Consider the following 20477-nt stretch of genomic DNA (forward strand, 5'->3'; position numbering starts at 1 on the left):
CGATTTTCAGACAAATTCGAAGGAAACACTGCCCCTCCTTACCAAAGTGTTCGTCTTACAGCACATTTACATGCACTCTTTTTGCAGGTACGTCGGACTTTGGTTTTATTTTATTTTAAGATAGTAACAACCACCATCAGCTAAATTCAAGTCCATTATGTTCGCAAATAATTGTGCTGCATCAAGTTTTAAACTTGCCACTTTATCGTGAAGATTCTGGCGATCTCGGCAAAGGAAGCTACCGTAGTGTGGCTCCCCAACAGCAAGTATATTGCGGATAACTCTTTTTTCTCATGATGATAACAGTGATCAATCACTGTCAACAGACTGTAATATTTGTTTCAATTGACGACTCTTTCAACGTAATTCGACCAATGAAAATGCAGTGTTCTAAAATATTGACAGACACTAAACAACCCCACGTGGTTTCTTGTTATGGCTATGACGGGGCTTCAAAGTGTCTTTTTGTCGTCTTTTTGTTGCTTTAACCGGACTTTTCTGGTCTGTTTATAATTCACACTTACGCATTGAATACGTCGTACTATCTTGGAAAACATCCTTTACCATTGTGAGTACCGACGTTGAGGAAACGAAAACTGCTGTGACTGACGGTGGAGTCAATGAAAGTAAATTACTGAACAGCAAACTTCAAGAGGTGTTAGCTGGGGAAGCTAACTGTGGAGAAGAAGATGACGAATTTGACTTTTTAGACGAAGACAGATTGAAGGTGAAGATATCACAGATGCCCTTCAAGTATTTGTGAATGACGCTGACGAATCCGACGTTGGGGGCTTTTAGTTTTACAGCCAAAACAAAGTCAGCTTGGACTTTCAGTTGCGAGACGTGACCCAAAAAAAAAAACGCAGCGAGTGATACATTTCGAAGACAAAAATACAAAACAATCGCAATCAAAGACGCCGACCACGCGCGTTAGAAATAAATAGAACACGCTGTTTCACTGGCTTCTTTCACTCACGCAATATAATTATGCTATTTCCAAACGCTTATATTGATCACTGTAAAAGTGGATATATTCAAACCAGCCATCAAATTAAAAATTCGGATCTCGTTGAATGTCAATCAACACGGAACTCGGTAAGGGTCAAGGCCCCCCGATCTGATCCTAAAAAGCATATAATGTATCAAACAGAAATAAAAAAAAAAAAAAAATCTCCAACTGTGACATTGTACTTTTATTTTGACAACAGATTTATTAAAATAACATTTAGAACATAAATTTGTCTTCCCAAAATATTTTTAAAAAAATCTTAAAAAATACCAAACTGCCGTTAAACGGCCCGGGCGAATTTATGGCAAAATCCGGTAACATGTGATACACTCATGTACTATTTTGTTTATACAAAATTTGTTGTGTTTCGAAAGTGTTTTTTGTTTTTGTTTTTGCTGTACAGCTTCCTCCTCTTGAAACGAAGCAGTGCACACATCTTATCAGCTGTGTGTAAACTACGAACAGATATCTTATCAGTTGTTTGTAAATAGCTTAGCCCCAGTTCAGTTATGTTTGTTAACCATGAATATTAATGAGAAGCACTCATGGGGTGTACACTGGATAAACAAAAAACTTGGGTATTTGTTTGCACACAAGGAAAAAACCAGTTTACTTGTACAAGATATTATTTTTTCAATAAAATAAATACACTAATGTATGTGGCATGCCTTATGGAGCTATGCTTGTGATTTTCAAAAAAAAATGTGAAAAGTGCCCAAAAAACTATTCCGCTACCTTAAAAGCATATAAGTTCATATAGAAGGGATGGTAAACAGTTTAGACATATTTCTTAAATAAACAGGATTAAGTTTAGATAAGTTTTTCTGTTACCTAACAACTTTCAATTGTGTTTCCAGGAAGGGGTAGTAAGAGATCTGCACCGTCACCAATTAAAGAAGTCAATGACAAGTCAGATGAAGAAAACTGGCCATTGAAAGATGTGGTTTTTGTTGAAGATGTGAAAAATGCACCCGTTGGAAAAGTTCTGAAGGTAAACATGTCATCTTGCATCTATGACTACCCTGCAATCTTTCTGTAGTGAAATAGCCGTGAGATGATTAATTCAGTGTAGAACTTGGTGTTCACTTCAGTTGTAGGACTACCTATGCTTTTAATATGTAGACTGGTTTAAGCTAATGACAGTATCTATTATGTACACACCACACTTTCAACCATGACCATCTGCTTTGCTGTGAGTAACTAGTATTGCTTTGCTTTGCACTCCTTGCTAGTACCAAACTGTACCTATATTACGTTTGACTCAAAGTTTTTCAAGACCTGCATTGTCTTGTTTCTCCAATCTAAGCATGTAGTACCTTATAGTGCTTTGAATCATGATTACAATTTTATGCACCAAGCACTTCCTTTAAAATATATTTAATATGTCACATTTTCTTATTGTAGGTTGATGGTGAATACGCAGCTGTTCGTTTTCCAACCCGAGATAGTCAAGCTAGCGGCTCTGAAGATCCATTATCGTTATTACAAGATTGTAGATTATTAAGATTAGACCAACTACAGGTAATATTAACCATCTCTAAAGTAAACCTTGATAGAGCAACACACATTAGCTTGACCTTGATTTTTATGTTACTGGTTTACTCTATCACTTACTACAGTACTGTATCATTCAACCATCAAAGTATTCCTATCTACTCTCACGGTTCTGTCCTTTGTACTAATCTGGCACATACTGTATCTGCTCATGTCTTGTTTACTTGTGATTGAACACTATAGCCAACCATGTTAGCACACAATTAAACCATTTACATAATCTCATGGATATTTGTAGAAATATTTTAGTAATTTATAACACTACCAGCTTTAAACTACGATGACAATATCATATGATTATTGACTGTAATTATCATTATCACATGTACAGGTTCACATTTCACTATAATATCTATTGTTCTTTTACCCAGGTTGTAAAATCAGGCACTTCTCCCAAGATACCAGAGTGTTTCCAGCGTACACCAAAAAAGATAATATTACCAGAGAATGCCCATATCCTAGCTGTAGCTGTTGATGCAAGGGGTTAGTAGTGACTGTGTGTAATTTCAGTTCATTTCAATGTGTAATATCTGAGATGCTCAAAATAAGTAATATCTTATGATTTACAGAATACAGCATTTTTGGTGAATTACTATTGAAAATGCACTGCTAATGGAGCAAAATCCTCAACAAGTTCGGCCTTTTTGCTTCTATTTTTCATTTTGTTCAGATTTGAAGTAGGATTCCGCAGCATCAAAAAGTAAATACATGTAACACAATCTTGACAAGCAGCTCTTCTCATGAGTACCATGTCATATTTGCATACTGTTGGACTGGAGTGCAATCATTGTAATCTTATGTGAGGTTGACATGCTAATCTCAATGAATACATCTTGTTTTCAGGAGTACATGTGGTGTTAAAAGTGGGTTCAAGCCTCAAGCTGGTAGTGTGCGAAGTTGGTTCTGGCAAGATAGAAAGTGAAAGTTTATTTCCGACCGAGATAAATGGATTTCTTGGACAGAATGACAAAAATGTATCTCTCCACACAGCTGGTCAGGTGAGATAGTCCAATATTTCTTTGTCTTCAAATGCTTATTCTCTCATAATTTAAATTTTTGAAAAATCAGATCTCAGTTGAGTATACCATTCCTATAAATGGAGTCTTCTACTGGCATATGCACCTCTGTACCTTCAAAATGATGTACACGAGTGAAGGCAATGTAAATTAAATTGACCACTCTGCGATTGTGTGGTCGCTATTCATCTACGATATATTAAAATCAATCATAGTCTTTATTGATGAACTAAATACAGTTCAAAACGATATTGACATTTTGAATGGTTTTGTATCAGACATTAACATCATAGAAGTGCTTTGTCACGAGAGAGCTTGATTAATAGAAAATGTGTATATGCAGGTATGTGTGTCTAATACAATAACTAATATCACAATTTTCGAATTTAAATGCATTTCTATATATGAGCTCTTTTGAATTTCAGGTCTATGCATGTTGCATAACAAATACTTACGATATTTCTAGCTTATATTCTCAAATGTTGTCTGGCTACTCTGATTACTGGTGTTTTCTATTCACAGGACACATGTAGTGTATTACAAGACGGTAACGGTGCTATATATCCGCTAGCTAAGGATGCCGTAGGTGGTGTACGTGATCCAATATGGTTAGATATGCCACCAGTACAGTGTATGGGAGTTGGTACTTACCATATGATTAACACCATTAGTGGAATACTCAAAAATAGAGCTGCCATTATTGTTATGGCATTACAGGTAAAATTGAGACTTTTTTCACAATTTAATTTTCATCTTCTATATCTATTATGTGCACTCTTAGCCTGGTATAGTACAAGTGGTTATTGTATCTACCCATCATCAATCGAGTTGTGGGAGTTATTTCCTAAGCTGACTACTCGCTTAGTATGAATATAGACCATCAAACATGTGATATAATTAAATTTGAGAGAATTGTGGCAGATGGAATTATAACAATATTATTCCTGTGTTTGATTACAAAATAAAGGTATCTACAAACAGTTGTGAATTTTTCACAGGATGATTGTTGTTTTTTTCTTGTTATTTTTGACTTCTTCTTGAAAACTACTAGCTCAATTGCTTTAATATTTCGTATGTAGGTACCAATTTGTAGGCCTTTGTCAAACTTGTTTATTTCATGACATTTTCAATTTTTAGGCATTATAATTGTCATTTTGGGTAAAAAAAATAACATTATTATTGTCTTCTTGAAAATTACCATCTTGATTGCTTTGACACTTGGTATGCTGGTCTCAGAGAAAAGGCGCTCTAAAATACAAGCAGAGCTATTTTGACCATGTGGTCTCAACCTCACCAGTGTCTTCAACCAAATCTTTTAAAATTTGAGACAAAGACAAAAATAATAGTATACACATGACTTGTTACTATTTTTCAGACATGCCTTGACTGATTTTGTTCAAGAAAGTTGTCTTTGATCAGTGGGTATAAGCATGTTACCACGCTGAATACTCTCCCAACATTTAAACACAATCCATTATTTTCTCTTTGTATATTGAATCGTGTTTTTTTTTATAAATACTGACCAGCTTTCTGAATCCCTTGCACATCTACATCTTTTCCAGTGAAACCTTACAATGCCATCATTTGGCCATTCCTTAGCAGTAAAACCTGTCTTAACCAAGCACTATTAAATAAATGTAAAGCTTGTAACATAAGCAAATGTGCATATTTCTACTTTTGCTTTGCCAACTTCTTGATAAGTCGTCTTATCGGGTAGACTACATTACATTGTTATAAATGTACAAAATGTTTCTGCTTTCTCCTCTAGATCCAATCGTTGATTCCTTTCATTCTGAAGTGTGATTACGAGGCTGTTAGGTTATATTTACAAACTTTAGATCAAGAGATAAGTAAGTTAAATATCATCTCAAATCTAACTGTCAATCTTCCAATCACTAATCTGCTGTTAGGGATACTGCTCTACAAGTTTAACGCATTAAACAATGTTTGCCCTGACAACCAATCACATGGTTTCTGTATATGCAACAATGTAAAGTAATCATCTTATAGATTTTTTGCGGTACAATGTTAACTACAAAGCTAGTCATGTCATCCGACTTAGTGTTACATTATTTATGTTTATATTTCAGATCCTGCATCCAAGGAAACCAAAATACAACAATTAATAAAAGAATGCTCGGATGGAAATAGAAATATTATTCACACATGTGTCGCTATGTGTTATCCCACCACCAATACTGACACCATTAAAGGTAAATATTCACACATGTGTCGCTATGTGTTATCCCACCACCAATACTGACACCATTAAAGGTAAATATTCACACATGTGTCGCTATGTGTTATCCCACCACCAATACTGACACCATTAAAGGTAAATATTCACACATGTGTCGCTATGTGTTATCCCACCACCAATACTGACACCATTAAAGGTAAATATTCACACATGTGTCGCTATGTGTTATCCCACCACCAATACTGACACCATTAAAGGTAAATATTCACACATGTGTCGCTATGTGTTATCCCACCACCAATACTGACACCATTAAAGGTAAATATTCACACATGTGTAGCTATGTGTTATCCCACCACCAATACTGACACCATTAAAGGTAAATATTCACACATGTGTAGCTATGTGTTATCCCACCACCAATACTGACACCATTAAAGGTAAATATTCACACATGTGTAGCTATGTGTTATCCCACCACCAATACTGACACCATTAAAGGTAAATATTCACACATGTGTAGCTATGTGTTATCCCACCACCAATACTGACACCATTAAAGGTAAATATTCACACATGTGTAGCTATGTGTTATCCCACCACCAATACTGACACCATTAAAGGTAAATATTCACACATGTGTCGCTATGTGTTATCCCACCACCAATACTGACACCATTAAAGGTAAATATTCACACATGTGTCGCTATGTGTTATCCCACCACCAATACTGACACCATTAAAGGTAAATATTCACACATGTGTAGCTATGTGTTATCCCACCACCAATACTGACACCATTAAAGGTAAATATTCACACATGTGTAGCTGTGTGTTATCCCACCACCAATACTGACACCATTAAAGGTAAATATTCACACATGTGTCGCTATGTGTTATCCCACCACCAATACTGACACCATTAAAGGTAAATATTCACACATGTGTAGCTGTGTGTTATCCCACCACCAATACTGACACCATTAAAGGTAAATATTCACACATGTGTCGCTATGTGTTATCCCACCACCAATACTGACACCATTAAAGGTAAATATTCACACATGTGTAGCTATGTGTTATCCCACCACCAATACTGACACCATTAAAGGTAAATATTCACACATGTGTCGCTATGTGTTATCCCACCACCAATACTGACACCATTAAAGGTAAATATTCACACATGTGTAGCTATGTGTTATCCCACCACCAATACTGACACCATTAAAGGTAAATATTCACACATGTGTCGCTATGTGTTATCCCACCACCAATACTGACACCATTAAAGGTAAATATTCACACATGTGTCGCTATGTGTTATCCCACCACCAATACTGACACCATTAAAGGTAAATATTCACACATGTGTAGCTGTGTGTTATCCCACCACCAATACTGACACCATTAAAGGTAAATATTCACACATGTGTAGCTATGTGTTATCCCACCACCAATACTGACACCATTAAAGGTAAATATTCACACATGTGTCGCTATGTGTTATCCCACCACCAATACTGACACCATTAAAGGTAAATATTCACACATGTGTAGCTATGTGTTATCCCACCACCAATACTGACACCATTAAAAGGAAATACTTTGCATATTTTATTGCAATAACATATTTGTTATGTTTTCTGTTAACAGATAATTCATCGAATGTGACACCTGTTACTACATCTACCACTACTGCATCTGCTGCAGCCGCTGGTAGTAGTTCTAGTAGTGGTATTAGTAGTCTTAGTTCAGCTTTGGACCATGTTAGTAGTCACATCAGTGCTGTCACTAATGCCATGGATGCAATAGCTAATGTAATAGCTGCTAATAATGCCAGTGGTAGTGGGTCAAGTTCATCTAGAAGGTGAGTATCAATGATCATGATGAGTTTATATCTTGGGCTTGGTTTGTTGGTCAGCTGGAGTTTATCTCTTCCTGTATGTGGAAGAGGTTGCCCTGTAATATCTATTTTCAAAAATGCTGATATAAATTTGCCAAATGTGCCTTTAGGTTTTTTAAGGAAATGTACTTCGTTATACATTTGGCACTAAAACGGTGTATTTAAACAATATTTGCGCTCACTTTTGGAATGTTAAAATTGTCTCTTATGAGAGGTAACATATGTCCACAGCGTTTAACACGTCACTGCTCATACCAAAATCCGATTTTTATAGTCAACTTTTACAAAATTATTTTTTTTTAAAGTAGAATCCCTGTCGGTATTGGGAGAGTACGTTCATTTGGTTTCAAAATAACGAAAAAATTTAAGTTCAATGTCTTGAAACATGTGTTAATCTGCGTATTTTGTATATATTGGTCTAGTATAAGTCTGCGCGAGATGATGAGAAGAGCAACTGCAGCTGGTAGATCCGGTGCTAGTGGTAGTAGTGGTCTTGGTATTGGTCAGGAAGAAAGCAGAGATCCTGGCTCACAAGATCCGCCACCTCCCCCATTACCAACACTTAATTGGCCACCAGATCCACCATTGTACTCTGGTAGGTATACATACTCCTCCTGAATGTTATAATTATTCATGGTGAAAATAAAATACATGTCATTGCATATAATTATATATTTATTGAGGTTGAAGTATAGATACTAGCAGTGCAGTTGTATTCTTTGGTGTGTGATGTCAGTCCTTATATATTGTGTATTGACACAACATCTCTGAATACCTGATATTGATGCCCGCAGTAAACACCTTGTTTTACTAAATTTAATTCAACAAATTAAGTAACAATGTTGTTAGCCATGTACTTTTGACATCAAGTTGCATTCGCAGAAAAAGTGAAAAATTGTAAAATAACAATGAAACAAAGAATAATTTTCATTCATTGTCATATTGTCTAAATAAATGGTAATCTAGAAGGTAGTACTGTATTTGCTCTATTAGAAGCTCATCTCTAACAGAAGTGCATATAAACCGTATTCAAATAACAACTTATTGTAAAATACTTTATTTTCGCTTGGAATTAATTTTCGCTAATTTCACAGAAGGATTGATTCAGTGAAAACAAAATACAGCGAATACACCTTTTTTCCTATATTTTACATTTAATTTTTCAAAAATCAGTAAAAATAAAATTGATGCAAAACAACCAAAAAGTATTTTCATTGAATATTAATTCCAGCTAAAATTAAGTATTTAACAGTATTTTGACTATTGACATACCGGAACCTTCATTTACATGTGTGCATCCACAACTAATAGAACATAACTTTTAAAGACTGCATGATATTAAAGAATTGCATTCACGTTTTTATTCAGATCATGAGGAAGATAGTATGAGTTTGACAACTGCAGCGACGGCAGGGTCTGCCAGCTCTTTCTCATCGCCTGGTTCATTTGTAGGTCAGACAGCGCCTATTAATCTCACCGTAGAGGACAGAAAAGCCAATGCTTTCCTCATTCTGAAGTTTCTCTCAGAATCTTCAGTTTTACAACCACATCTACTGGAATTACTGTCATCAAAGTAAGTCAACAATATTATAGTGGTATATTTGCACATTGTTCAGTTGAGTCATTGATTTATGAAATGTGAAATGTGTTTTTTTATATGTCTAACACAGGAAACAGTGAATATATCATTTCATGAAAGTGAAAATACATGTAAAACAAAGTGATGATAGAAATACCCTTTATATATATACCCTATATATACATCTAAATGTGGCATCAAAAATGATAGAATTTGCTGTTCTGTAAAAAGTGTTATCAGCATTTGTCACTTATTTGGGACATCACATTATTATTGACATCACATTCGAACACAAACAATGAAAGCATGTCTCACTAGAAAGGCGACTTTACAAGAGTTTTGATTGGTTGCTGTTAATGCAAAATCTGAACAGGACTCGCATAGATAGTTCGTCAGATGTAGTTAGAGGCCATGTCACCAGTGAATGAAATTAAAATCAAAGAAAGCTTAGAAAGAACTCCCATGTGCTGAGAGTATTAGAGACACATTAAATATAATTTGAAATTACTTAGCTGAAAACTAATTATGCAAATCAGAAAATTAACATGAACAGAATTGATTGTAAAACTAATGAGGTCTGCGCAATGTAACACAAACTCTATGTACCAAGTTTAATTGAAATGTGATTAGAACCAAAAAATTATGAATTATTATGCTTATTAGGGAAATAATATGAACAGAGTTTTACCCCAAACTAATTAGGTTTGTACGCTTTCCTAGAGCATCTTTGTACTAAGTTTCATTAAAATGGAAATTAGTACTTTAGATATCAGTGTGAAAGCTTAAAATTGGTTAATTATGCAAATTGGGTAATTAATATGTACAGATTTTAACCCACAATTATCCAGATCTGTCTATTGTCCTACAGCATCCATGTATAAACATTCATTGATATGTGATGATTAGTACCTGAGATATCAGTGTGAAAGTTGAAAATTGGTTAATTATGCAAATTAGGTGATTAATATGCACAAATATTTACCAAAAACTAATTGGGTCTCTGCATAATTCTAGATTCATTGAAATGTGATGATTAGTACTTTAGATATCAGTAGAAAAGCTGAAAATTAATTATGCAAATTAGGTAATTAATATGCACAATTATTTACCCTGAAACTAATCAGGTCTCTGCATAGTCCTAAAGGATCTATGTACCAAGTTTCATTGAAATGCGATGATTAGTACTAGAGATACCCGTGGAAAAGCTGAAAATTAACTAATTATGCAAATTAGGTGATTAATATGCACAAATATTTTTTCGAAACAATCAATCTCTGCATAGTCCTTGAGTATGTAAGTACCAAGTTTCATTGAAATGTAATGCTCACTACTTATATCAAAAGCTGAAAATTAATTAATTATGCAAATTAGGTAATTATATGTACTGATATTACCATAAAAACTATCAGGTCTGTGCAGTGTCATATGACATCTATGTACCAAGTTTCATTGAAATGTGATGATTAGTACTTGAGATATCACTGGAAAAACCGAAAATTGACTAATCATTATGCAAATTAGGTAATTAGTATCCACGGATTATTACCAAAAACTAATAAAAAACCTAGCATTAGTTCAGAGCATCTATGTACCAAGTTTCATCAAAATCCAATGAGTGGTTGTTTAGATATCAGTGGAACAGTCATGGAACAGCTAAAAATTAGCTAATTATCATGCAAATTAGGTAATTAACGAGCATGGATTTTTACCAAAACCTAATCAAATTTGCGCATTGGCCCAGAGCATCTATGCACCAAGTTTCATCAAAAACCGATGTATGGTTCTTGAGATAGCAGTGGAACAGTCGGACACACATACACACATACACACACACACACACACACACACACGCACACACACACATACACATACAGACACACTAACTGCAAAGACTCCCATTTTGTGCTTCGCACATGGAAGTCAAACAGCTGCATTGTCTCTCAAAATTTAATTAAATTGAGCTGACTGAACCTTACAAATTGATTTGAATTGAATATCAATCACAGTGCCACAATCAAAAACACATCATCATTATCTCAGCCTTTCACGCCACTGCTGCCGAGTGGTCTCCACAACAGCATCATTATGTTGTGGGGTTGAACTGTAACTCACCACGCAGGTTCAATTCGGTTCAACTCGCAAAAACACATATTACTGGTAATACAAGTCAAGTTTATGATATGTAAACCCACGTCCATTTCAATTACTCATCTATTTGCAAATTTCTTTCTTTCTCAGAGATGCCGAAGGTAATACACCATTCATGGCTGCTGTCAATGGTAGGGCCTATGCAGCTGCTATGGTTCTACTGGAAACTATACAACAAGTAGCCAAGAACACAAAGTGTGATGGCAAAGACAGTGAAGTAGAGAGTGAAATTAAGATGAGAATGGTATACCCTGCAGGAAGTAATTGGAATAATTCACCGTTACATGTACTGTGTTGTAATGATACATGTAGTTTTACTTGGACAGGAACTGAGCATATCAATCAAGTGAGTACATGCACTGTGTTGTAATGATACATGTAGTTTTACTTGGACAGGAACTGAGCATATCAATCAAGTGAGTACATGCACTGTGTTGTAATGATACATGTAGTTTTACTTGGACTGGAACTGAGCATATCAATCAAGTGAGTACATGCACTGTGTTGTAATGATACATGTAGTTTTACTTGGACAGGAACTGAGCATATCAATCAAGTGAGTACATGCACTGTGTTGTAATGATACATGTAGTTTTACTTGGACAGGAACTGAGCATATCAATCAAGTGAGTACATGCACTGTGTTGTAATGATACATGTAGTTTTACTTGGACAGGAACTGAGCATATCAATCAAGTGAGTACATGCACTGTGTTGTAATGATACATGTAATTATACTTGGACAGGAACTGAGCATATCAATCAAGTGAGTACATGCACTGTGTTGTAATGATACATGTAGTTTTACTTGGACAGGAACTGAACATATCAATCAAGTGAGTACATGCACTGTGTTGTAATCAGTGTTCTCCCCAGGCTCAGAGGCAAGCATGGCGGTCTAATTTGCATGCTAATTTGCATACTAATTTGCATATTTTTCAGGATTCACTCTCACAAAAACAAACATACAAGACAGTATTAAAATGTATGAGAGACTTTATTTAAATTATATAATACTTTACATAATATACCATATTTTGACAAGATCGTCATTTAATGTGAACTGTTCCATAAAACTTAGTCTAAACTAATCCTTCTGACTTTGTTGTGCTCCAAACATTGGCTGCCTTACTGTAGTTAAACTCGTCATAGACTTGCACGGGACTTTGTTCCATAAAGAAGATCCACTCTTTGCAATCATGTTGTGATTTGAGCATTAACTGCACAACATTCCTAGTGGGAGAAAATGAAAAATAATAAAAAAAAAACAATGAGGATTGAGGTTCAAATAAATGTAAACATAACGATTGAATTGTGCCACGATCGGGAACCCAGTGCCGTATGGATAGCATTTCGTCTGCAAAACATGTTTACATGTTGGTTTTGTCAGGTCAACGACAAGGAGACTCGGGAATTTCGAGGAAAAAAAACATGAGGTCACTATTCAATTAAAATTAAAACGTAACGATAGAATTATGTATACAAATCGGGATTCCATCGATCATAGCGCGTGATGATAGCAGCTGTTGTTCGCAAGACGTTGACAGGTTGCCATCTTGGAAATACTTACACAGATCAACATGTGACCGGAAGATTACAAAATTCGATTTTTTTTTTTGCTTGGACAAATTATAACATACGCGTACCCATTAATCTATGAAGATATCCATAAATAATCTAAAAAAAGTTGACAGTAACGAGTGATGTTTTTTTTTTATGTCGTGTCTATACCAGCCTCGTGTCTAAGATGTTGATTGAAATCGGTGTAGAACTACCATGTTTGGTGTTCTTACGATCGGCAAAACATACACACACTGGCATTTTATTTCTAAAATTACGAAATCTTACCTGAACAATTGACCTTAACCAGGGAAATGTCTTTTTCCACGACTCATCAAAACCAGCCTCACGTCGTTTCTGTGTTTCTACACGCTTCCGTTTCTGTGCTGTGGTAGCGGTGATTGTACGTTTTAGCCGGGCGACATCACCTTTTTTTCCTTTACATGTTTTGTCATATAGCATCTCGGTGTTTGCAACTTGAGTGACAATTTGTTCCCCATTGACAGCGTCTGTACTTCACACGTGTTTAACAATGGGACTGTTTAATTTGTCCCGGCAAGTTCAAACCGCCGTGGCGTAGACGGTGATAATTTATGCAGTGCTACGTGTGAGCGGGTCAAATAGACGTAAACAATGCATCCTATTAGCATGGCGGTGAAGTTGTAAGCATGGCGGTCCGAGCCCAAGCGTGGCGGCCGGGTCGCCAAGCATGGCGGTGCCGCCATGCTTTGTTCTATGTGGGGAGAACACTGGTTGTAATGATACATGTAGTTTTACTTGGACAGGAACTGAGCATATCAATCAAGTGAGTACATGCACTGTGTTGTAATGATACATGTAGTTTTACTTGGACAGGAACTGAGCATATCAATCAAGTGAGTACATGCACTGTGTTGTAATGATACATGTAGTTTTACTTGGACAGGAACTGAGCATATCAATCAAGTGAGTACATGCACTGTGTTGTAATGATACATGTAGTTTTACTTGGACAGGAACTGAGCATATCAATCAAGTGAGTACATGCACTGTGTTGTAATGATACATGTAATTTTACGCCCGTGTTTCCTTCCATTGGAGATGCATTTGAAATGGAGCAAATATGGCATGTGCTATTTCAAAAATAGTTTGTGACATTTTGGTATTTGTATGTACAATGAGAGACAACTCTGAAAGACAACTGCCTTGGATGTCTATTAAACTTGTACAAAATTTACATAACACTAGTCCCGAAACACCAATAAATCTAATTGTACAACTTTAACAGAAGTTGCAACTACTGTGCTTTTCAAGTTATAGAATAATTGACTGTGAATGAAAAAAACATTATGTCTTGCAGGATATCTTTGAATGCCGTACATGTGGATTGATTGGTACTCTATGCTGTTGTACTGAATGTGCTAGAGTATGTCATAAAGGACATGACTGCAAGTAAGTTGACAGTCTATTTATGTATGACACTTGATAACCAGGCCAGTTAAAATTGTATTTCTGAGTTGAGAGGACACCCAGTTTCAACAACAAAGTAGATAAAATTGTTTTAGCATACTGTAAAATGACTAATATTCACTGGGTTTAAATTTTGCTGATTTACCATTTCAGGGATATTCAGTGGTTTTAAATTCACGGTTTTATCATTTAGATAATGTGTTCTATACTAAATTTTACATATTCACTGGGTTTTAATTTAGCGCATTTTCCAGTCAGTGAAATAAGCTGAATTAAAACCCAGTGAATAATTAATCCTTTTACAGTATATGAATAAAGCAGGGTATATCAACAAAGCTGATCTATTAAATGTAACCATATTTTGAATCGTTCACTGCGAAAGATTTGGTTCTTGATTTTCCAAGCATATTTTTTCAATTCTTATTTTTCTCGTGAATTCATTTTCATATTGTTTATTTATATGTGTATTTTATTTGCAGGTTAAAGAAGACATCCCCTACAGCGTATTGTGATTGTTGGGAGAAATGTGATTGCAAGGCATTGATTGCTGGCAATCAGACAACACGATATGAATTACTTAATAAATTAATATCTGAAACTCATCTTGTGACGTTACCAAACAGCAGGTACGCGAATATTCATTATCCTCTGCCATGCAGTGCATGTGGGGGATACAACGGTTACCAGTGTATGTCTGTATATGTATAACGTCCATACACAGTCATAACTTCAGAAATTCAAAACTCATCATACTCAAACTCAGGGTGTGTAATGGTCATACATTTGTGCTGGAAACAAGATGTGAATTGCTTGCTTATTTAGATATTTGCATATATTAGAATGAAGTGAAAACTTCTCTTCTTTGAATTTAAATTCAACACTCATAGTCTTGAATGTTTGAATGCATGATGGTTTTACATCTGTGATGACCTCTACCACTCCTCATGAATTAGGAGTGAAACCAGTGCATCTGTCATCTCTGATGACTTTCTTGTTCTTTCACTTGAAAGGAAAGCTTCAGCAAAATACTGTAGAATACTTTATTTTCGCTTGGAATTTATTTTCGCTGATGGGAGGTTTCTGTGAAAATAAAATGCAGCGAATATACTTTTTTTCATATATTTCACATTAAACTCATCAAAAGTCAGTGAAAATAAATTCAATACAAAACGCTAAAAATGCCTTTTCAGCGAAAATTAATTCCAGCGAAAATAAACTATTCCACAGTACTCGGACCTCATTTGGTCTTCTGTCATTATACATGTCAATGTATTGTTTACACTAGATTTACAATCTGTTTACAGGGGAGAAAACATTCTGCTGTTTTTAGTACAGACAGTTGCTAGACAGATGGTAGAACAACGACAGTATCATCCTACCAGGAATAGAGGTCCTAGGAAAACAGCTGATGCAGGTTAGTGTTTGCAAGATTAAAAACTACTATATCATCAGATATTGTCCTTGGGACAATCACTACAGCTACTACCCCATTGGGTGATGTCCTCTGAGCATTGTTACATAAGGAGCTGTCGTTTAATACTGTAAAAGCATTTATTTCCACTGGTATTTAACTTCACTATATTGGTGCTTTGAGCAATTTCACTGTGTTTTAATAAGTTTACATGGATTTATCAAATTTCACTTATCTACAAAATTAAAAACCAGCAAAATAATTAATTCACAGTATGTACAAATATCATGAATATTATGTAAATTATATGCAAATTAGCCGCAATCCTGCACGAAAATCCTCGGGGAAAACACTGCAGTATTGTGCATAGGAAAAATCACTCCTCTGTTTTGAGTGAAAGTTGGTTCATAATTGCTGTGGAAATGCGCTGCTTTTCAACTGATATCTCAGGATATTTCAAGAATCACTAATAAAACTTGATACATAGGTGGTATAATCTGCATGCATGTTATACATGTTGTACATAAATAGTGTTTTATTTTGTTGCCTAGAACAAGAGATGCCAGAGCATAATTTAGAACCACCACGTTTCTCTAGAAGGGCATTAGAAAGGGTTTTACAAGACTGGAAGGCTGTGAAAGCTATGATCAATAGCGGTTTCAAAGCAACTGATACCAGGTAATGTCAGCTGTCAAATTGTATTCTTGTGTGTATGTAGCTGCTAAACTGACAACATAGTCAATTGCTCACACAAAAAAAAAAAAAAAAACATGTACACAACGTGTACTAATATAAAGAGAATCCAGAAACACTAATGGATGATAAAAATTCAGTCCAACCACAGAGTTGCTGTGCTAACTTACCGGGTAATCAGTAACATTTAAAAATCATTGTATATTTCAATATTGTGATATTTTTGTGTTTTCAGAGTTGCTGGACAGGAAGAGTTTGCTTATTTACATCAACAAAGTGGTACATCTAGATTGGACTGCTTTACACACTGTATGATTGTCAAATGTAACATTGAGGTTAGTATATCTATTACCATCTATACGAGATATTTTACTGTGTTTTAATAGCTAATCATACCATGGGTGAGGTTGAAATAGTTGCGCATAATTTTGACTACTATGTGCTCTTGGTTGAAATTCTTGCATATTAATTACTTAATTTGAACATTAATTATCCAGTTTTCATTTTTTCTACTAATATCTCAAGAAGTGCTCAACAGATTTCAGACAGATGGTCTTGAATACTTTATAGTCAATACTGTGCATTCACATTGTGCATCTCAAAGTGCAAAGCTGGAATAGCAGACATGCTTCTTGTTTTGACTAGTCTTTCCTCTACTGTCAAATACTTTATTTTTGCTTGGAATTAATTTTTGCTATTTTCACTGAAGGAATAATTCAGTGAAAATAAAATCCAGCGAATATACTGTTTTTCCTACATTTTATTTTGAACTAGTCAAAAATCAGTGTAAATAAATTCCATACAAAATACCCAGTGAAAATCAATTCCAGCGAAAATAAAGAATTCTACAGTATCTCATGCTCCTAAAACTTCTCAGCATAGAGTTCTTGAAAAGCCAATAATTGATGATGGTTATAATCATTAATAATGTAATTATGTTTGCTTTTTATTGGAGTTAAACTAAAATACAACAAATACCATACCACAGTATTCTTGCATGTAACTAACACGCTGACTATGATTCACAGATGTTGGACACATTGCTGACTACTCTTATTCATGAGATTCAAAACACCACTGTAGTTGGTAGGAAGGCAGAAGCTATTATTGTTAGTAGGAGATTTATACGTTCTGTTGCCAGAGTATTTGTGGTGCTTAGTATTGAAATGACACCAGGCAAGAAAAAAATGTAAGTACTGAATGAAGTCTGCTAGTATTATTCACAAACCAAATTAGCATTTGATTCGTAAGCGCAGTTCCATTAAATTAAGATTTGTCTGTCTTTTCAACACTTTGAGTCAGATGTGATAAAACAGTTATCCCCTGATATCACTTGTTGGTGGAACTGCTTGGTACTCATGTCGACATGGGCTGTATTATCCACTCACCATTGGTTCAGGGATAATGTACTAGCCCATGACGTCACTTAAATCAATTAGCTCTTCAAACAAGTGATATGAGGTGATAAACTCATATTCAATGAATTTGAGTTACTGCCTACACACCCCCACAATGAACAACATATATTTTCAAAAACAAAGTGGCAGATATTTATTTGCTTCACACAGTGTTATAAACACTTTTATTTTGGGCACTTTTGTAATACATTTGTATTAATGAGCTCGGTCACGGTGCAAATATTTTTTTATTGGAGTCAAAATATTATGTTTCACAATTTAGAAGAGTTTGAATTTAAAAATGAAACATTCTCGAAATGCAAATGCTGCAGACTAAAAAAAAATTGAAAAGGTTAAATGAAACTCATCTGAAACATTTCAGCCAGGACTATGTTCATAACTTTCATGATCTTATTTACTACAAAATTCTCCTTCAAAAAATCGTCCACGTAATTATTTTGCGGATTGCTGGTTATTATTCCGACCATCAGCTTCTACACCGTTTACATTTACAGTAATGAACGAACAAATAACACTTCCAAGCGATCATCAAAGTTACGACGTGACATAACTTACTTCGCGATGTTATACACCGGTAATACCAATAATTCCTCTTAATCAGTCATGATGCCATGCAAAAAATTTGACTTTTTTTTTTTTATGAAAAAAAACGTAAAATTTGAATTAGTTTTATCGGGAGCAATTATTTTTGATCACTGCGGTGAAAACACAGACCCGCCATGATAGTTGTGACTATCAAAAACGCCATTAACCAATAAGAATGCTCCATGGTAATGCCGGTAGAACCCGAAGTTTTCCAAATGGTAGTGATCATAAAAATTGCATTGCGGAAGTAAAGCGATGTTGTTGCACGATGTGTTGGTATGGATTTCAGATTAAAACTGCATGAAGGTTTTCGAAAGAGGTGATTAGCAATTTTTAACAGGTAAAAGAAGTCTTGAAAGCAGAGTTTTTACATGATTCACGATGATAACAGTTCAAATGTATTTTGCCCAATCACGCAATAAACACATTTTTACTTGAGTAGCGTAAACTGATCGTGAACTCTGTTTTGCCCATGTTACATCGGAGTGGAATTAATTTTGAAAGAATTTTAGCTTTCAATCTAAATACTGCGTCGATCTTGAAAGTGTTTACTTACTAACAAAGCGGTACTAATTTTACAAAATTGACTTGTATTGTTTATAAGGCGCTACCACATCGTGCGACTATGTCTATTGTTTACAAATTATTATCTACGACACGCAGCGTTTCCGTGGTGGTTGCTAATTTTGAGTGCTGGTCGAGCCGACCAGCGTGATGAGATACCCAATGAAAAAAGCACTTTGGCGGTCTTGCTAATCACCGCAGCGGTGTGAGACCGGTGTGGTGGCAAATCGAAGCACTGTGGCGGGACCGCCACGCTGTTTACATCCTGGGGAGAACACTGTTACTTTGTATTATATGTAGAACGCCTCCCACTTTTGACTATCAACGTAACATTTACGCAATACTAACAATTAAATGCTCATTTGTTAAAATCTGTAAATCATGTATTATCAAATATACTAGAAACAGTGAATTGAAATGATAATTATTTGTTTTACAGTACTAGTATTTCTCAACCATTGGTCAGATGTAAGAGAGTTTTCCAAGCACTTATCAACTTAGCTGTGGAAGAATTGTGTGAAATAGCCGACTCAATGATATTGCCAGTTAGAATGGGTGTGGCTAGACCCACAGCACCTTTCTCACTAGTCAATTCTCATGTAGATGCTGTTCATGTAAGTATTAACCAGTAATCTCTGTACATGTCGCAACCCACAACAAATTTCAATTGCTCTGACACTTCATGTCTTGAGAATTTTGACTGAAAATGTATAATATTTCTACGAGAAAACTGCTAAGTATGCTATCAGATAATAATGCCATGGTCACCTCAGCATGCTAGGAGGTTATTATGAATATACCTCAAACTGTGCCATGGGAGCATTGATTGGTGCATAACAGAGGTCAGTGTTACTGAAAAATTTAGTGTGAACATGCATGGTACATCCTTGTAACATTCTTACGATACATCTTCCCAATCTAACCATTTAGTGTGTGAAGCCCAGGTCTAGACATTGTGATGAAAATCATTGTGCTGTACTTCGCCTGCAGGGCATCAACCAATTAAAATCAGTTGTGTTGGTGCACATGTTGGCTGACAGTTTGCAGTAGGAAGTTTCATTTTTGCGATCAGTCAGCTTATTTTCTCACTACTAATTTAAATTAAATTTAAATTTACCGCCATCTTGAAAATATTGTTAATCATTCCTTATTTGGTATTTGCCAATCCTAATAAGGGAGGATGGGTTTATTTAATTACCAACAAATTTTAATGCATTATATGCTAATTCTTGCAATAATCTCATCATATTGTTATGTACTGTAGAATACTTTATTTTCACTTGGAATTAATTTTCGTTATGTTCGCTGAAAGAATTATTCAGTGAAAATAAAATTTAGCGAATATACCTTTTTTCCTATATTTTACATTGAACTTGTCAAAAATC

The 20477-nt window shown here is 35.2% G+C and overlaps 1 protein-coding gene across 1 annotated transcript in view; it reads left to right on the plus strand.

The window, feature by feature from the left end:
• LOC100367082 (E3 ubiquitin-protein ligase UBR5-like) overlaps positions 1-20477 on the plus strand; it is a 57706-nt gene that overhangs the window by 20842 nt on the left and 16387 nt on the right. Inside the window, exons 15-32 of the mRNA XM_085507853.1 lie at positions 1867-2000; positions 2414-2530; positions 2935-3046; positions 3407-3561; positions 4102-4296; positions 5348-5429; positions 5670-5792; positions 7436-7649; positions 8108-8280; positions 9054-9258; positions 11503-11758; positions 14312-14403; positions 14901-15047; positions 15726-15835; positions 16384-16510; positions 16761-16860; positions 17554-17714; positions 19532-19706. Of these exons, the coding sequence (XP_085363979.1) occupies positions 1867-2000; positions 2414-2530; positions 2935-3046; positions 3407-3561; positions 4102-4296; positions 5348-5429; positions 5670-5792; positions 7436-7649; positions 8108-8280; positions 9054-9258; positions 11503-11758; positions 14312-14403; positions 14901-15047; positions 15726-15835; positions 16384-16510; positions 16761-16860; positions 17554-17714; positions 19532-19706 (2678 nt within the window). The remainder of the gene's footprint in view (positions 1-1866; positions 2001-2413; positions 2531-2934; positions 3047-3406; positions 3562-4101; positions 4297-5347; positions 5430-5669; positions 5793-7435; positions 7650-8107; positions 8281-9053; positions 9259-11502; positions 11759-14311; positions 14404-14900; positions 15048-15725; positions 15836-16383; positions 16511-16760; positions 16861-17553; positions 17715-19531; positions 19707-20477) is intronic.

Source organism: Saccoglossus kowalevskii, chromosome 14 (assembly GCF_978046115.1).
Source record: "Saccoglossus kowalevskii chromosome 14, keSacKowa6.1, whole genome shotgun sequence".
Lineage (NCBI taxonomy): Eukaryota > Metazoa > Hemichordata > Enteropneusta > Harrimaniidae > Saccoglossus > Saccoglossus kowalevskii.